Below are 16774 nucleotides of genomic sequence, written 5' to 3'. Positions count from 1 at the left end.
GTGACAGTTATAGTCAATACAGTAAAATGATGTAGAATAGTATACTTTTCACACTATGGGTGATGAAATCTCATAACTTATAGATATCTAAAATAAATTTTGACCCCCATAGTTCTCTAGTTTGGACCATTCCAGCAGGATCAGAAGTTGTTGAAAGTTTCAGCACCACTAGTGGTTGAGCTAGTATGAATCATTTCCTCAAGGTTTTGTCCCAAATTATCACGTGAAATCCCCGATTTCCAGCCATGGAGGGGCCCATGATGGGAGGGTACCTCTCCGTGCCTTCACAGAAGGCACTCAAAGTGAGTTTTAAGTGCTTGTTTCTGCATTTTTAGCTGTTTTTAGTTTTGTGGTTTCAGACGTTAGATTGGTTGTTACTTCCGGGTGTGAACTTGTACCTGGGACTGCCAGTTACCAGTCGTTGTGGCCATGTTGACTTTCTGTCGTTTTGCAGTTGACTTGTCGTTGTTTTATGGGCGGTGTCTGTTCGTAATAATAGTTCTGGAAGCCATTTTAAACGTCAATTTTGCATTGAATCGCCTGTTGTTGATTTTTCTTGGCACTTTTGGGACAAATATGCTAAGCAGCTAATATTCTTAGACTTTGTGCAAAATCAGAGTGACATAGCTGAGAAATCAAAGCTTTATGAAAGTTTATCCAACTAGTAATGGAAAAATGAGTACTAACAAATGCTTTGTTTATTTTTTTCTGAGTTATTTCCTTTTGTATTCACAAGTTGCATTCACAAGAGACAAACAGACAAATTATCACATGATTCTGTAGAGAGAATTTGACTGTCAAGGTGTATTTGGGATTCTTTGACCCTTGGCATGGTATTGGCTCTACAAAGACTAAACTCTTTGTATTCTCTATTTGAACCATGAAATCAACAATACGATGTACTTTATTGACACGGCAAAAATACAGCTTTCAAGAGGTGTAAACATCTGAGTATAACGTTGTCTAGTATGTCAATCTTCCAGTGACAGTGTGTGGTGAGCAAAGTTCATGCTGCAACAGACTGAAATGCTGGCATATTTGACTTTGTCTACTTGAGTGTCCAATATGTCAGTAACTCAAACATACTGGTGAATTCATTTAAGTTTGCAGCACTGAACTTTCATTGCACCTTTAGAATCTTTAAAAAGTTTGCAGTGTTCTTTAGTTCAAACAACCGTAGTAAGTAATGCAATGCAAGAGACAGAGCTTATGTTTGAGGTCTGATGATTCTGTGGTGAGAGGTCACGACAAAATTTGTGAACATTATATCAAAACACCTGTACTATATCACAATTTACAGTAACTGGTTTAACAAAAATGAAGTTGGGGCATTGGTGATGTAGGAAACTGTTGAGTACTAAAAGGTATCTAGAGGAGGTTCTTATGAGGTAACGTTATATATGTTGATGCCCTCTTAGTAATGGCTATAAAGGTTAATTTTTCTCCACTGTGCACACTGCTAATCACAACTTTGTGTGCTGAACATTTTGTGCTTTTCCAAGCGCTTATCTAGATCTCTTTGAAGATGAAAGATTAAATTCCGTAAATAAAAGCCGTAACATCAAAGTTTACTGTGTACTTGGCTGCATTATGGATGGTTCTGCATGAAAAGAAGCAATCTTGGTATATGCTTGTTAAGAATGATAAGTATTAACGTTACTGAATTGACGCATATTTTGACCCACTTTTAAGACAGAAACAAACAGGAAGTAGATGATAGATTTGTTCCTATTCCATAGGCCATCTTAAATGTATGAATTACAAAATTCTTATAAAAGAATCGCAAGTTTTACAGAACTTAAATATGAAAACTATCATGTCAATAGCAGTGTCTTATAGTTGGCAATGACTACAAGAAATAAGTGCTTACTAGCAAGTATTATTATTTAGCGACTACATGTACTTTGTTTATTGCCATTGGTTTGTGGATTCAGTCATGTATGGCATCCTCCAACAAAGACACAGCCTTGACGCATGTACTACTCAGTCAAAATGTCTTTGTTAAACATTCTTCCAGTTTGTTTATGCATGGAGGAGACAGTCATAAATAACTATATATAAAGGAATTACAATGTACCTCCATTTCTTAAGTATGTGACTGTTGAAAAATCATTAAGTTTGTTTGACGTCCCATGTCTTCCCTGTCTATGAATGGTGGAAGGTCAAAGTCTGACACTGGAGGAAATGGTGTTTTTTCAGAGTGTGACCCGTGTACATGTCGTGACAACTTTGCATGTCTAAAAGCCACATACTGTGTCGACTGACAGTATTCTTCAGCAGTCGTGAGGGTCTGCATGCCTTTTATTTGTGAGGCGTAACAATTTAAGCTATTTTAGATCACCGTTAATCATAGCTGGCGTTCGTCAAATGCAACATTAAGCATCATTGGTAAATTTTTCAGTAGAGTCAGTGTAATGGGTTGCTTTAATTCTATGTAGCACCTAATTTGTTAGCCTAAAAAATGTTCCGTATTGCGTAGTGGAATGCCAGATTGTCACAATGGAGAGTCCAGTTATGTCGCTGTTTGCAGCATAGTTTTATCAAGCAAGATACTCAAATCTCTCGTAATGTATATGGGCATGTGCTTCTATTTTTGATTCAGTGTTCCAGTCTTCCTTTATTGACTGTTAAGCCTTGCCAGGTTCCCCTTACAGACCCTCAGTCATTTAATTTCTCATTTTGTAAGCCTTGAAGATTCTTGAAAACATTGTGTTTGCTTCATTTTATCACACGGGATCAGGAAAGTTGTTTTTGAGATCATTGCAATATCATGATTTCCTGATCCTTATCTTGTGACAAGAATTAAAGATGCCAGAAGGAACAGGAAGTAGCCCTTAAGGATCATTTCTTATGCAAATTAACAAACGGCTAGAAAGTAGAGTAGCAAGACTACCTGACACTGACAATACTACATATACTGAGAGAACCCATCCGGAAAAAAGCAGCAATGACTTGACAACTTGTCTTGATATTTTTTCCACAAATTGTCTCTTCCCCAAGTTTTGGACAGTTTTTCTTCATTTCCCAAGAACATTGTCTTTCAATTTTTTGACATGATGATATTAAGGAAGTGATTTTTTTGTTTGTTTGATACAATCATCACAGCAGCAAATGCAAACAATTTTTGCATGTCTTGGTGTTTTAGTTGACAACTTCTGGACAAGGAAATGGCTAAATTGTGGGTGGGAAAAGCTGGGCCAATACAAACATATGTGACTCACAACACAAAGCCTACATTTCTTTCTCGACTCAGTGCATGTGAAGTTGCAAGTTTGTTTTGTTCAGATGTCTTTCTGTAACCTCAACAATTGTTCAGCAAAATTGCAGTTTGCTGTTGGGTATCATTTCGAACTCTGAATGCCAAAAATGCATATTTGTATCTCTCATATATAGAAAACAAAGTACATGTATGTCTGGTCTGTCATGTTTGTACATTGTGTATTGCCTATTTAATTACTGTAATCATATGTGATTGTCTTTTACAAAATAGGCTATTCAGGTCCAAATAGCAATTAAAAGAAATTATTTACTGTGTTTTTCAGAAAACCTGGAGCAAGCGTTACTTCTTGCTGTACCCCACCAGCGGCAGTGGTGTGGTCCGACTGCTACAGTTTGAAAGCATGGACCAAGCCAAGAAGGGTCAGAAAGGGGCTAAGATCATCCCGCTCAAGGATTGTGTTGCCATCACCCCCAGCACTGAGCACAAATCCCAACCCAACGTCATTGACATCGTCTTTCCAGACAAGACTCTTTCCTTTGCTGCGGAGAAAGAAAAGGAGCTCAACAATTGGTATTTGAAGCTATGCAAGGCAGTTTTTGGTGGGAACTCTCCCAATGTTCTTGACAGCAGCGCAGCGGCACCACCCCCATACAGCCCCCCACAGATGCCACAGCCTCCACCGTACAGAGCCACGGAGCCCCCCGAAGGAGCCACAGCTCCAGAGTACAGTGGCATGGCTGACAATGTCATCTATGATACACAACAATGTAAGAACATTGTTATATGAAGGGGGGGCATTTATAGGGTAACATACATTCATAATGATTATAATTTTACAGCAAGTGGCAGTGTCCTTCATTTCTTCACTGTACGGTAGGCATTGTTGTAAAGGAAGAAGAAGTGGGAGCAGTAATGATTATTTGATTTCGAAATAAGTTCAAATCTTTTTCAATATTAAAAGTTTCATTAAGAGCTGAGTGATCTTCTCGACTGGCTTTGACTGTATACTTTGACAAACATTGATTCAAAAGTTAACATACAAATCTACTTCTCTTTTTGAAGGCCTGTCCTACCAGGTGATAGTGCGTCTGACAGAGGCAGCGCAGCATTGTGGGCTGGACGGACCCTACCTGTTACAGGTGAACCCCACCTGCCTGACACTGCAGGATCGACGGACCAACCAGGACCTGTACAGCTGGCCATACAAATACCTGCGCAGGTGGGTCATGTCTTTCCTTCAGGTCCTCGTCTGTGTGTTTGCTGCATCCTTGCATATGTCAGGGTAGAGATTGCAGTTTATCTGGCAGAATAGCTGGTTCTATAGCTAGACATTGCAATCAGACTTTTAGGGTGGTCTCCCATTTATAAATCCTGAGTTTCAATTTAATCCATTGATCTTAAGTGACATGAATCGAAATTGAAATGTTTTGACTGCGTTTAAAACAAAGTGACTCCAATCTGAATCTTCGCTGGTAAAATCGCGGATTGTACTGGCGGACATCCTGATCACAATCTCTGCTGACAGGGACTCTGATTGGGATGTCTACATGAAAACGACTGTCTTGTCTTCTTCTTTTACTTTGAAGATATGGCCGAGACAAGACTCAGTTCTCCCTTGAAGCTGGCAGAAAGTGTGCCAGTGGGGAGGGCAAGTTTGAGTTTGCCACCTCTGAGGGAAACAGTATCTTCAGCAACGTGGATGCCTTCGTCAAAGGGAGGGCGTCAATCACAATGGACATATCACAGGTAGGCAACATTAACAGAATTACAGTCAAAACTCCCCAAGAAGACCACTCAGGGTCAGACCAATGAAATGTGGACAGGTGGTCACTATGGCCAGGATTTTTAATGATTGTGCCTATGGAAAAAATCATATAAGGGAGCACCAAGAAGTGGTCACTATGGCCAGGGGTCCGTATGTAGAGGTGGTCACTTGTACAGGTTTGACTGTATATCTGTAAGGTCATGAGCCAAATGTAGTGGATCATTTTACCTGTAGGAGACTGGAATACTGCCAAATTTGGTAACTAAATAAGTAATAGGTTCTTTTCCCCATAAAACTGTGTGGAAAATAAATGATATTACCCTTGCAATGTATTTTACAGGTTAACTTTCATTGTCAACTTCTTGTATTCAACCTTTGTTTCTATTCTGAGATATCAAAGTAATGGAGAAAAAAAAGATAATTTTCTCCGTGCCACAATGATATAGGCTCCCAGTCAGAGGAAAGAGTCAGGAGAAAATCTCAAAAGGGATCCAACGTTACCTCCAAGAAACTACAGCAGGCCCCAGTCAACTGGGCTACAGGAGATGTCAAAGAGGCCGCCCCAAGCTCTACGTATGTTACCAACCTGCTTTTTTATGTCACAAATGACCTTGATATTGTTTGGCAGCTTCAGTATCATCACTCTATGGTCCTTGCTTGCCATGTTGATTACCAAATTCATTTTTGATTTCTGTTTGCTGCACATAATTGCAAATTGTCACCCATCCACTAAATCTACACAGCACCAAGACCAATAAGTGATGGAGGGGAAAGTTTTAAAGGTTATCAACAAGTCAATAAACCAGGTATGCACCTTCCTCTTCCATTTCTGTTCCTCATGCTCTTATGCCAGGCCGGTGGTTTGTATGTACATGTATCAAGCAACAGCCCCGGTGCACTGGCCTGCGTTCCTTACAACTTACTACATCAGCGCTGGCCAACTGTCGGCCAATCAAATACTCCCCATCCTGTAGTTGGAAGGCAAGTAACCAGCCAATCATGTGCACGTCGCCGCCTTTAGTCAGGAGGCAAAGAGATTTGCTGGCAACCAACAACAGCAAGGGTAGTATCTGATTGACTGGCCAGTGCTAACGCATTAAGAGTATGAAACACAGGCCAATAGACAAGGTGCTGACTTGGCATGAGGGGAATTGCTCTTCCCATGGCCAGTAGTTGGATTTGACTTGCTATCCAGGGTGCCAGCGCTTGCAATAGTTAACGTAGCTCTCTTGTAATGGCTTTGTTACTGTATATTTCTAGGTACATTAAAGTGATGATTTTTTGTCCATAACTCTTACTTGTAGTGTATGATGTGATATTTTTTCTGGATCAAAGACAAAAGGCTACATTGATAGCTCTGTATAAAGTAGATTGAAATTTTGCTGACTGAAATGGCTGGTTAGTTCCAGTTGCAGAAGTGAAACCCAGGCTGTCTCAGAAGGCTGAAGTTCCTGAGTCAGATTTGTATGAACCACTAGGTGACTACTATGCAGAACTTGATGATGTCAAAGCAGGTGTGTGTACTTCTGCCTATTGTCTCTGTGATTCAGGACAGTGTGATGTTCTTGAATTTACTTGGCACCGCAATAAAGTTACTCTGCTGTAGCATTTGTTTGTTTCGCATAAGCTATAAACCGCCTAGATTAAGGCACGCCGGCTTTGTACAGTAGGTACAAGGTGCATAAGTCCGGACTGCAAGTTAGACTGTAATTATTGCCCTTTTTTCATTTTCGGTTAAAGCTTACTTGTTTTATCGTGGCAGAATTCCTGCCTTTTAAAACTGTTGCTAAACACGCTATAATTACATGTAAGCTTCAATGAAGGTTATACATCCTGGTAATGGATTTTAATTGAGGGATTTTTTTCCAAAATCATATTGCTGAGTAACTGTTATTTTGCGTACATGTAAGCTGTTGATAAGTACAATGATTCTGTTTTTGATGAATAATTCTGTTTTTGCTGCACTACTTTAGCTGTTGGAAGGGAGGAACCCGAGTACTCTGAGGCGGAAATGAGGATGCAAGCATGGAAGCAGCAGGGAAGATCAGTGAAAGAAAGCGAGCTCGCTTCTGCCACGTTTGACCCTAAGACTGAGGACTACCACGTGCCCGTCGTACCCAAAAAGTCCAAACCACCGCCGGTCGCTCCGAGAGCTAAGAAGAAAGTAGATCACATTTACGACGAGCCACCGACTGTTGGCGAAGACAGCGAGGACTATAACGAACCAACAGAGGTCCACTCGCACAGGCCACCGGGCTTTGAGGATGATGATGGGGTTTACGAGGATACAGCAATGATTACAAAGCCAGCCAAGAAGCCACCTGCGCCACCTCCTCCTGTGCCCCGACACGCTCCCAAAGCCAGGAAACCGGCTGCAGTATCCCCGTACGAAGAGCCTCCTAAAGAGATATCAGGACTGATTTCAAGGTTTAACAAGATGCAGTCTGAAGATGATGGCTCCTACGACAGCCTGGATTTCGGCCCCGAAGGAAAGAAGAACCAGCCAGTCGTGGCAGGAGATGGGGAATACGGTGCGCTGTACAGCACAGTCCCATCTTACCAGGAGGAGCCAGAAGAGACTTATGATCGTCTGGAGAATGCAATATCAGGACCCTCATTCAAGGACTCAGAGGGCCCAGTCTACCATGTACTAGAAGGGCCTTATTCCCCTGGGCTGACTACAGAAAGGCACATTTATGATGAAGTGCCGACAGAGCAGTTTGCACCAAAGTAGTTCGAGGTTTACGAGACAAGGTTTCTTATTCCTTATTGGGAAAATTGAGGAAATCTTAAGGTTTGGTTTAGTGATCAATTAGATAATTCTGCTGTAGCCCACAGGCCTCTTAGTATACTGTCCTTCATATGGCACTAGTAAGGAATTCATTTGCATACATATCAAAGAATGTATCTACAAATAGAAAGTATTTGTGTTTGGAGATCCACCTCTGAGGCATCGGCCAAAAAGTAGAAATGCACTAAGATACCATTGATATCTATGAATGAGTCCTACAAGGTCTTATACTCTACATCCCTGCTTAATTATGAATTTTATAATTATATCTCATTTAGTGGTTTAGAATGTGCTATTGAATTTTAGTATGATATTTTAGAGATGAAATCAAACAGAAATATTCCAGAAGAAATCTATTAGATAGGCAATGATTTGTTATGTCATGTGAGGAGGATACTACATGACTTTTGTATTTTTCAAATCATAGCAATTTATTGCCATTTAAAGGCACCCAGAGCATTTTATGAGGCTTGAAAACTGGAAATATTCTAGTTGCTGTAATGTTTATGAAATTGACATTGAATGCCACTGTTTACCACATTTGCGTGCGGATTTCTTATCAAAAGTGCTTAAAAGCAGCACAAAAATAAGCTACATGGTGATCTTTTAGTTTCACGTGCCTAGTGTAAAAAGACCGATACCATAGCCCCGCCCACCTCTGTCAAAACGTAGAAATGCAAAATTAAAACATAAAAATGCAAATATTTGACGGACATGCAGTCACCCTCTCATTGGTTGAACCGCTAATTGTGATGGACAGTCAGGATCAGTCTATTAGGGCTTGGATTTTCTCACCACACAATGACATCGTATCTTTGCTCCTTTAATGTCGATATGTAATGGTGTAGTGTTATTGAAACTTACTATGTGTAGGAATTACTATAAATTTGAGTTATTTTATTCAAGTTTCAAGCTCATAAAATGCTCCGGGTGCCTTTAAGTAAATGGTAAAAAATAGATTTTTACATTTTATCGTACTGTTCTTCAAAGGTTATGGTATTTTAAGGTTACTAACATGTAACTGTGATTTGAAAATCATAGATGACATATTATACTTTGAGGGGATGTAAAGGTATTTTCAATAAATGTTGTTGAAAATCTCGTATACCGGTAACATTAAAAAGAGCTGTTCATACAATGGACCGTAGTATTGCTGTGTAAAAATAGTAAACTAAATTGTTAATCAATGGCAAATTTAAAGGTATAGCTAGAAAGTATAATGCATGGCTGTCATTAAATCATGTAAATTATTTGAATGAAAACAAGGAGAAACATGGAAAGAAGTATCGATGGTACAGTTGTAATTCAAACCCCAGAGAAGCTATTTGACAACTTATGATATAATTAAAGGTGGAAGCTTGGTTACTTTGGTGTGGTTGCACATAACACAGAAAACATTGTAAGTTCAATTTTGCAGAGATTTAATTTTGCGCTAGAAGTGGAAAGGATATTTTTGTGGTGTTTTAAATTTGCAGTCAAAACAAATTAGCACAGAAACACATATTCAAAGTGGAGATGAACCGCTTAGACCGAGAATAAAACCACAGCAAATATTTCAAGATTTACAGTTTCTTATGAGCAATAACCAACACAGCTATGGTATGCCATATTTTGAACTTCATGACATTCTGTACAACTCACATTGTAGATAATGTGACAAGTCCTATTCTTAGCTGTGACTTACATTTCATGTGAGTCTTACCAGTATGAGTTACAAGGGCCAAATGCTGAGTTGTACTGTCATTATATGCTACTGTAACAATATATGTTGTGAGGAACTGGAAAGGACATTACATCATGAAATACAGTATCCAGTCAAAACTGCCCAAGAAGACTACTCACGCAGAGGGCAGATAAAATCTGGTTTATATGGACATGTGGGTCACTATAGGTATGATTCTTAATGCTTATGTGAAAATGGGAAAATTATCTTAGGGACCACCAAAAAGTGTTCACATTGGGTTGGCCTGGTGGTCCTTATGTAGAGGTGGTCAGTTGTATGGGATTGAATGTACATGTACTAGGTAATTTCAAAGGATAACTTATCATATATTCTGCATGCAACCCCAGAAAGTAGAATGATGATGGAGTATTGCAACAAATTGTTAAAGAAATAGGTGAAAGTCTCTGAACATTTCAACCATCTTGCTGCTGCAGTGTAGTCTACTCAGAAACTTTATATGGCCAGAATGTTAGGCCACACCAGTTAGATTTGTTGGCTCTTGTTTTTTTATAGAAATATGATTATTTTTAACAAGAAAAACATGACAAAAGCAAACCTTGATTAATAGGTTTATGCACTCATTGAATACAGTCATATTCAAGTTTTCATGCTTGCCTCTTGCTTTTATAATGTCTGTTTTCTATGCCTTTACCTCAAAATATCTGAGAACCAAGGAAATTAATTGATGTGGCCTAAGCATTCACCAGGGAGAAATGTCAAATTATGCAAGAAAATCCATGTAACAAAAGAATATTCTTGAACCGATCGTAGAGAAAAGATGAAACATGAAATGTATTTCATACTTATCAAGAATCCAGCTGTAGATTTTATGTTAATGAGGCAAACAAATGCAATATATTCAGAGATATCTACTTTCTTGTTGTCTGGTTTGATTTGTGCAATCACCTACATACTGTACTGTCAATTATTACAACCGTATATATTCATTAACCATAAATTCTTAAGTAAGCTTTCGTTGTTATATGATATAGTACATGTAGATCAAAGGACAGGCCACTTTTTCTGATTTCAGTGATCGCTCTATCCTTCAGCGAAAGCGGACTCTTTTTGTTGCTGCTGGCAATCTAGGGAGAAAACATACAGTATCATTCACACGTCATTATCTATACCTTTAAAATGCTATAAGGTTAAGATGCATAAATTATGTATCTGTCCATGCAATAGGAAAAACTTCATCTACACAAAAAAATCTTTTAGAAAAAGTCCACAAACATTTTCCCAATTAAAGACTTGTACAAATACAGTGAGTGAGTGAGTTGTACTTGATTTGTGATCTGTCAGAAAGAACTAATATAACAACATGCCTTAAAGCCTGGCTCTTAAATGTTTCACCTGAGTAACCCTGGCTGTCTTGTGACTGGTCCCTGCCTCTCTGCCTCATCACTGTTCTGTCCCTGGAGTATGCTAGCGCCTTGGCCAAGGGTAGACCTGCGAGGCTGAGTCCTTGGAGGTGCCCTGGTCTGCTGTGAAGATTCATGCTTTTAGTACATTGTCTGTGCAAGAAGAGTATGATTTTTGTTTTCTATTTTCTATATCGCCACTTAGCAACCTGCAGTTTGAATTCAGCTGATGTGCACATCGTAAAATGACTTATGTAAGTTATGTCATACCTGGGCCGCAAAAACGTTCAATACGGGTGTTGCGGACCGGGTGATAACTTGGAGTGTAACCACAAGGAATTCCATAGAATATTTAGAATGCATTTCGAGTGCGCCGCTATCGAAAATTTGAATACTCAGGATTAGATCGTTGAAATGTGCAGCTGTTACAACTTTTTGTTCGAGGACACCAACTTTTCTCCAGACACCAACTTTTCTCTTTCAACTTTTCTTCTGGCGCATTACGTATTGAAACGTGTGTTTTCTCGGGTGGGTATGACATAGATAGAATATAACATGATGGTGTATTCCGAATCACCCTTGGTCCTAGCCCTCCCGCAGTCAGCCTGGTACCTCGGGTGATACGGAATACCCTGTGTTGTATTCTATAGAGGAAGTAGACTAAATCACCTCAGTGGCTTTCATTTCTTTGATGTTCCTAGTCAATTTTCCTAGGTTTGGCTTCTGTCTTGTTGTCATCTGTGGTCTTCTGTTGGGTACAGCTCTTGATGATGCTGCCCCTATAGTAAGAAAAAAAGGCACCAGCATACTGGTTTTTGATAGAAACTTGCAAGATGGCAAATGCACATCACATTGCAAGTTGAAAGAAGAAAATACAATCTACATGTCTATTTATCCATTCCTCAACTTGTGGCAAATGAACATGAACAAAGTTATATGTCAGCTGTATAGAATTTTTATAATCTGACCAGCCAAAAGTTTGGCCACAGAGGGTTAAGCCCTTACTCTTCTGGGTGGATTCAGACTTTTGCATGTCATCATCCATAGTCCAGTCACTGTCTGGATGTTCATCATTGTTCCAGGATGAGGACAACGCTGGTGGGATGTCTCCTGTGCTGTCTATCTTAACAGCTTCTGCTAGCATTGCCTATAGCAAGAAAGACGAGGTGTAAAAAGTATTTTTTTAACTGATCACTGAAAACTATGGTACTTATCATTCTGCTTTGAAAAGTTGTGAATGCAATACATTATAGTGAAAAACCTTTTCCTGCTCTCTTTTCTCCAGTTGTTTCTTGATTTTCAGTTGCTGCAGTTTTCTTAGCTCCTGTCGGAGGGCGCTGCACACCGCCTCCATGCTGTCATCCTTACACACCTGCAGTTCATCCTTATGTCTGCAAAAGGTAAACACTGCAAACATTGCCACAAACTTCCATGTATTCATTTAACTTAAGTTTCCTAGAATTGCATCTGGTGGACTAACAATTTTTAAAACATGCTAGTATTCGAAAGACTGTTACACAAAAATTTGTTGTCACAGCCTTTTACTCAAACTCCAAATGGCACGAGTTTGTCATAATCTCAGTGAGCATAGAGTTCTGCCTTTCTCTCTTTGTATCGAGTACCCATCACATATCACGCATGCCCTACCTTAAGAACTCTGGGTCCATATCTGGTGCCTGAGACAACTCCTCCTTATTCAGTTCTAGATCAGCTGTTCTCTTATGATGTTCCTTCAGTACTTGAGCGAGGCCTGAAGTGGAAGTTTACAACATCTTCATGCAGAAGTCAAGGGGATAACTAAATGTATTAGCAATATCAACAATGGATAGTAACACAGACTCCAGCAAATGTTAATCACCTGTAATGGTTATCATGACTATCCTAGTCATTTGATATTCATTGCTGTCATGCCATAAGTCAAATACAGTCAAACCTGTCTATAGCGGTCACTCAAGGGACTGGCCAAAACTGGCCGCTAAGAACAGGTGGCCGCTATGGAGAAAATGTCGATTAATTGACCACGAGTGACACATATTTTCAGTACCCACTGAGATACATTTATTCACCGTACAGTACACATGTAAACAGGTAAGGCACATTTTAGAAGTTCGATTGTTGTTCTTTTACTCCTAGTTAGTTAAGAACAAAATACATGTTGCTCAGTTGTCACTTACTGTTCGTTTTCGACCTTTTTCAAACATAAAATCGTGGCGACAATTTTCCTCAGTCTCTTGTTGTGGCTTGTGTTGATCAGCATCTACCATTATGCTAATAGGGTACTCAGAAGAAGGTCGCTCTTTTGAAGGCTTTTTGTCTTTTCAGAAAATTGCAACAGCCCAAATTTTACATCATAGTAGTATTATCCACATTCATTTTGAAGCTTTTGGTTTAGTAATTATCCTCAGTGATACTTTGCAGTGATATTTTCCAAAAGGCTGCCGTAATATTTGTCCAGTCGAAATGCACAGAAGTTGTCAATTTTACCACGATGTACAAACGCAAGCCATGTGAAGAAAACTATACTTGACTTCGCTTCAAACCATGGATTTTCTAACAAAGATAAAACATTCTGGTTTTCTTTATTATGATCCTATCCAGCTGAGGCCGCATAAATTTGATAACTGCGTGAAAAAATGAAGATTTTGAACCCGGCGTGCGGTGGCGATGCGGCTTCTACCGGCACGCCGTGACCGTAATCGGCAGTGTTACTGTACTCGCGGGACCGAAAATTGTCTGGCCGCGACCGCGTTGGACAGGTGGCCGCTATAGCCTAATTCTTAATGCTTATGTCAATGGGAAAAATCCAAGGGACCGACAAAAAGTGACCACTATGGGCAGGTGGCCGCTATGCAAAGGTGACCGCTTATACAGGTTTGACTGTATGATCTTTGAATGAACATTAAAGCCTGAGTGCCCTGTGTATTCAATGTGATTAACATCAGGAGTGATAATTGTTGCAAAGTTTTAATTAACAGCTGTCCAGTAAACTTACGACTGTGCTTTTGCCTGAGTGATGCAACCTCTTCTTCAGCTCTTTTCTTCTCTCTCTCCACTTCTTCAATCTTTCTCTTGTGCTCAGTGTAAGAAGAAAGCTCTGAATAAAAAGTCAAATACTGATTGGTGTGGAAAAGAATCACCCACTATTTGCACCTAAAAAATGACTTTTTAATATCCTCAAAACTTTCTTATCTTACGGCATATGTATGGCGCAATGGTTAGAGTGTTGGACTCAGAACCAATTGGTCCTGGGTTCGATGCTCACCATGCCCTTACATTGCGCCCTTGAGAAAAGCACTTTACCTGACCTTCCCTGGCGGTGGAGTGATGCCCACTGAGCCTCTTTGGCTATTCTGTCTAAAAGTCTGCCAAAAAACACACTACGGATTTGGTTGCCGATGTGCTGACATCTAGCACGTTTGCCACCAAGAACTGTACAATTTTTCTTTCTTATCTTACTCCTTGAATAATGTAGCATACCATTTTCTAGTTGTAGCTCCTTCATTTTCAATGTCTGTTGTTCTTTCTTGGCTGACTCTTCCCTGTTGACATGTCCATCACCACTTAAGTCATAAGCCACCCCAAATTCCTTCAACTCAGACAAGAATGTTTCTCTCTCCTCAGCTTCTTCTTTCCTGACTTCTTGCTAAAAACAAAACATCATGTTGGCAAGTTCTTGACGCAAAGATAATAGGCTTTCAGGTGCATGAATGAATACAATTTGGCAAAAGTCACAACCTGTCAACGGTCTGTAGCTACCTTTGAAATTCTTTGCTAAAAGAGACACATTATTGTTATTTCTATAAGTTATCAATGATGTAGTATTACATTTCGACTTAAGATGGGGGCACATCATCATAACTAGCTGTTACTGTACATACCTTACCAGATTGTATTTTGAAGAAATAGAAAACACAACTTGTGCAAAGGTTTAGGCTGCAACTTGATTTTTACATTTGTCTAAAGTTTACAATAGTTACCAGTAGCTTTTCATGTCCCTCTTTCTCCTTCATAAGTTTCTGTTTCTGCTCCATCAAGATGGCTTCTCGGGTTTCCAGCCACTTGAGCTGCAGCTCTTCCTCTGCAAGCTGCTGCAACTGTATTGTAAAGTTACAAAAGTCTTCAAGTTTGTATTAAGGATCATTAAGGTTTCTTGAAACGTCAGAACACTTATGGCCTAGAAAGCCCATGTGTGTATTCAATTTGGTATTTACAAACTATCCAATGTACTCTTCCCATCTATCTGTTGTTGGGATGCCAGAGGGAGAAAATTTGTATGTACAGGGCAGATAGTATAAAGCACCCCCTGGCAGAACATTCGGAAACTACATTGAGCCCTCTGGCAGAACATACTGAAAATACACTGCAGAAACACTAACAGAGAAGCTAAAAAACAAAACAAAACTCCCTTGGGTGATAGCTATTGGAAGTTATCCTGTCAAAAGTACAAAGAAATGGACTGAACGGAATATCCTGTCAGTAGTGCAAACCATTTTATTGAATGAAGACCTTTATTGCACATTTCTGCCACACTTGGCTAAGTACAGGTCGCAACAAAACAAATAACAAGTACAGTTAACGGATACAAAAGAATATGACTATTATTAGATAAATTCTACTTCTCCTCGCTTTTCTGTTATAGTAGAAATAAAAGAACAGACGTGTTTTTCAATGGAAGGTTTGTCTAGTCGCATTAGGAATATGAATTTTTGTACAGTACTTAAATGTGTGAAGTATGGAAATAGGTTTTCTACAAGCTTATAGTTATACAGTTCATTTCTTTCTTTCGTATATAATCCACATTCTACTACAAAATGACATTCGTCTTCTATTCTATTCAAAGTACAATGTTTACATAATCGTTGTTCTAGAGGAGTGCGGGTATGTCTTCCCGTTTCAATATGTAGTTTATGGCAGCTGATTCTTAGTTTTGTGACTGCATTCCTGTCCCTCATATTTGCATTACTTAGATATTTTTCTTCATTATATATAGTTTTAAATAATCTATATGTTCTTAACTTATTTTTGGCAGCCCCGCCTTTGTTGTCGTTATGTATTTCTTTCAGAAACGTTTGGAAGTAAATGTCTTTTATCCGCTGTCCAATGGAACTAACAATTTGTTAAGTATTTGTATTATGTGAAATTGGAAGATCAGATGCCATAAGAAAGCAAACCAGGCGCTCTCCTCTAAAGACTTACGTATTCCTGTCGCCCAACATTTATTATTGAGAGGATGTGAAAAACATTTATTGACAGGAAAGTCCTATCAATAGCCTCGGCCAGCTAGAAATGTCGAAAATGACTGAGTTCATCCCAGTTCATGCACAAAGTTCTGCAAACAGACTGATATATTTAATACTGACCTTGACCACAAGCTTGCCTTGCAGAGAGTTCTGCTCATCTCTGGTCTCAAGGACTTTCTGTTGGCACTTCGCAATCTCGCTTTTCACTGAAACAATTGCAAAACTTGTGTGAACGGAAAACGTAATAGACTTTCGGCAAACGTTTACGTTGACAAGAAGATTTCTAACGTGATTTTTGGCCAAGATTTTCTGACGAACTTTTAATACCGTCGTTCAAAAGGTTCCTTCGCTCCTGAGCACGCTGCTCCGAATGCAGTATCTGCTCGAATAAGACATTCAGACTCATAATGTGCTACTTTGGGAGAAATGTTGATTTTAAAAAAAGCGAGGAGCTGCGATAAAGCAAAAACATCCCAGTGTTTTCGTCTGCTGTGTCCAAAAAGAACAAGATTTAAAGATGGCGGGAAATCATGTCGTCTGCCTTATATCACGTGGTATAATAAATCGCCCAATCACAGCCCGGTGACTCACCTTTTACCAGGAAAAGGTGACGTCGTTTTTAACCAATCAGAACGCAATATTTTGACCCCACCATATGTAAATACCCGTGGCGG

At 39.4% G+C, this 16774-nt stretch overlaps 2 protein-coding genes across 5 annotated transcripts; one reads left to right on the top strand and one right to left on the bottom strand.

Moving 5' to 3' along the window:
* The first annotated feature begins 134 nt into the window (after positions 1–134).
* Positions 135–10371, top strand: LOC136430564 (docking protein 2-like). Of its 3 annotated transcripts, none has more exons than XM_066421291.1 (8): positions 135–302; positions 3543–3987; positions 4283–4439; positions 4807–4966; positions 5432–5558; positions 5729–5791; positions 6401–6499; positions 6959–10371. In XM_066421291.1, the coding sequence occupies exons 1-8, from the start codon at positions 246–248 to the stop codon at positions 7717–7719; spliced, it is 1869 nt and encodes a 622-aa protein (XP_066277388.1). In that variant the 5' UTR covers positions 135–245; the 3' UTR covers positions 7720–10371. The 3 variants fall into 3 exon arrangements, with proteins under 3 accessions (XP_066277388.1, XP_066277387.1, XP_066277389.1); XM_066421290.1 differs by having other exon boundaries at positions 6389–6499; XM_066421292.1 differs by lacking the exon at positions 5729–5791 and having other exon boundaries at positions 6389–6499.
* On the bottom strand, positions 9058–16658 carry LOC136430568 (coiled-coil domain-containing protein 172-like). Of its 2 annotated transcripts, none has more exons than XM_066421297.1 (11): positions 16428–16658; positions 16221–16306; positions 14838–14954; positions 14338–14503; positions 13853–13954; positions 12508–12610; positions 12122–12251; positions 11866–12007; positions 11530–11639; positions 10853–10983; positions 9058–10584 (listed from the first exon to the last, which is right to left on the bottom strand). In XM_066421297.1, exons 1-11 carry the CDS (start codon positions 16504–16506, stop codon positions 10548–10550), a joined length of 1203 nt encoding a protein of 400 aa, XP_066277394.1. In that variant the 5' UTR covers positions 16507–16658; the 3' UTR covers positions 9058–10547. The 2 variants fall into 2 exon arrangements, with proteins under 2 accessions (XP_066277394.1, XP_066277395.1); XM_066421298.1 differs by having other exon boundaries at positions 10853–10980.
* Positions 16659–16774: the final 116 nt, after the last annotated feature.

The sequence above is a fragment of the Branchiostoma lanceolatum genome, chromosome 3 (assembly GCF_035083965.1).
Source record: "Branchiostoma lanceolatum isolate klBraLanc5 chromosome 3, klBraLanc5.hap2, whole genome shotgun sequence".
NCBI lineage: Eukaryota > Metazoa > Chordata > Leptocardii > Amphioxiformes > Branchiostomatidae > Branchiostoma > Branchiostoma lanceolatum.
The sequence above is the reverse complement of the archived record's forward strand: the minus strand, read 5'-3'. Positions and strand labels throughout refer to the sequence as shown.

Excerpts from the sequence above, each read along its gene's own strand:
- LOC136430564 (XM_066421290.1), top strand. The coding sequence starts at position 246 with ATGGAGGGGCCCATGATGGGAGGGTACCTCTCCGTGCCTTCACAGAAG. Across the intron at positions 4,967-5,431 it reads TCACAATGGACATATCACAG|GCTCCCAGTCAGAGGAAAGA; the intron begins GTAGGCAACATT and ends ACAATGATATAG. Across the intron at positions 5,559-5,728 it reads GAGGCCGCCCCAAGCTCTAC|CACCAAGACCAATAAGTGAT; the intron begins GTATGTTACCAA and ends AAATCTACACAG.
- LOC136430568 (XM_066421297.1), bottom strand. The coding sequence starts at position 16,506 with ATGAGTCTGAATGTCTTATTCGAGCAGATACTGCATTCGGAGCAGCGT. Across the intron at positions 16,307-16,427 it reads AAGGAACCTTTTGAACGACG|TGAAAAGCGAGATTGCGAAG; the intron begins GTATTAAAAGTT and ends CAATTGTTTCAG. Across the intron at positions 14,504-14,837 it reads AGGGACATGAAAAGCTACTG|CAAGAAGTCAGGAAAGAAGA; the intron begins GTAACTATTGTA and ends TTTTGTTTTTAG.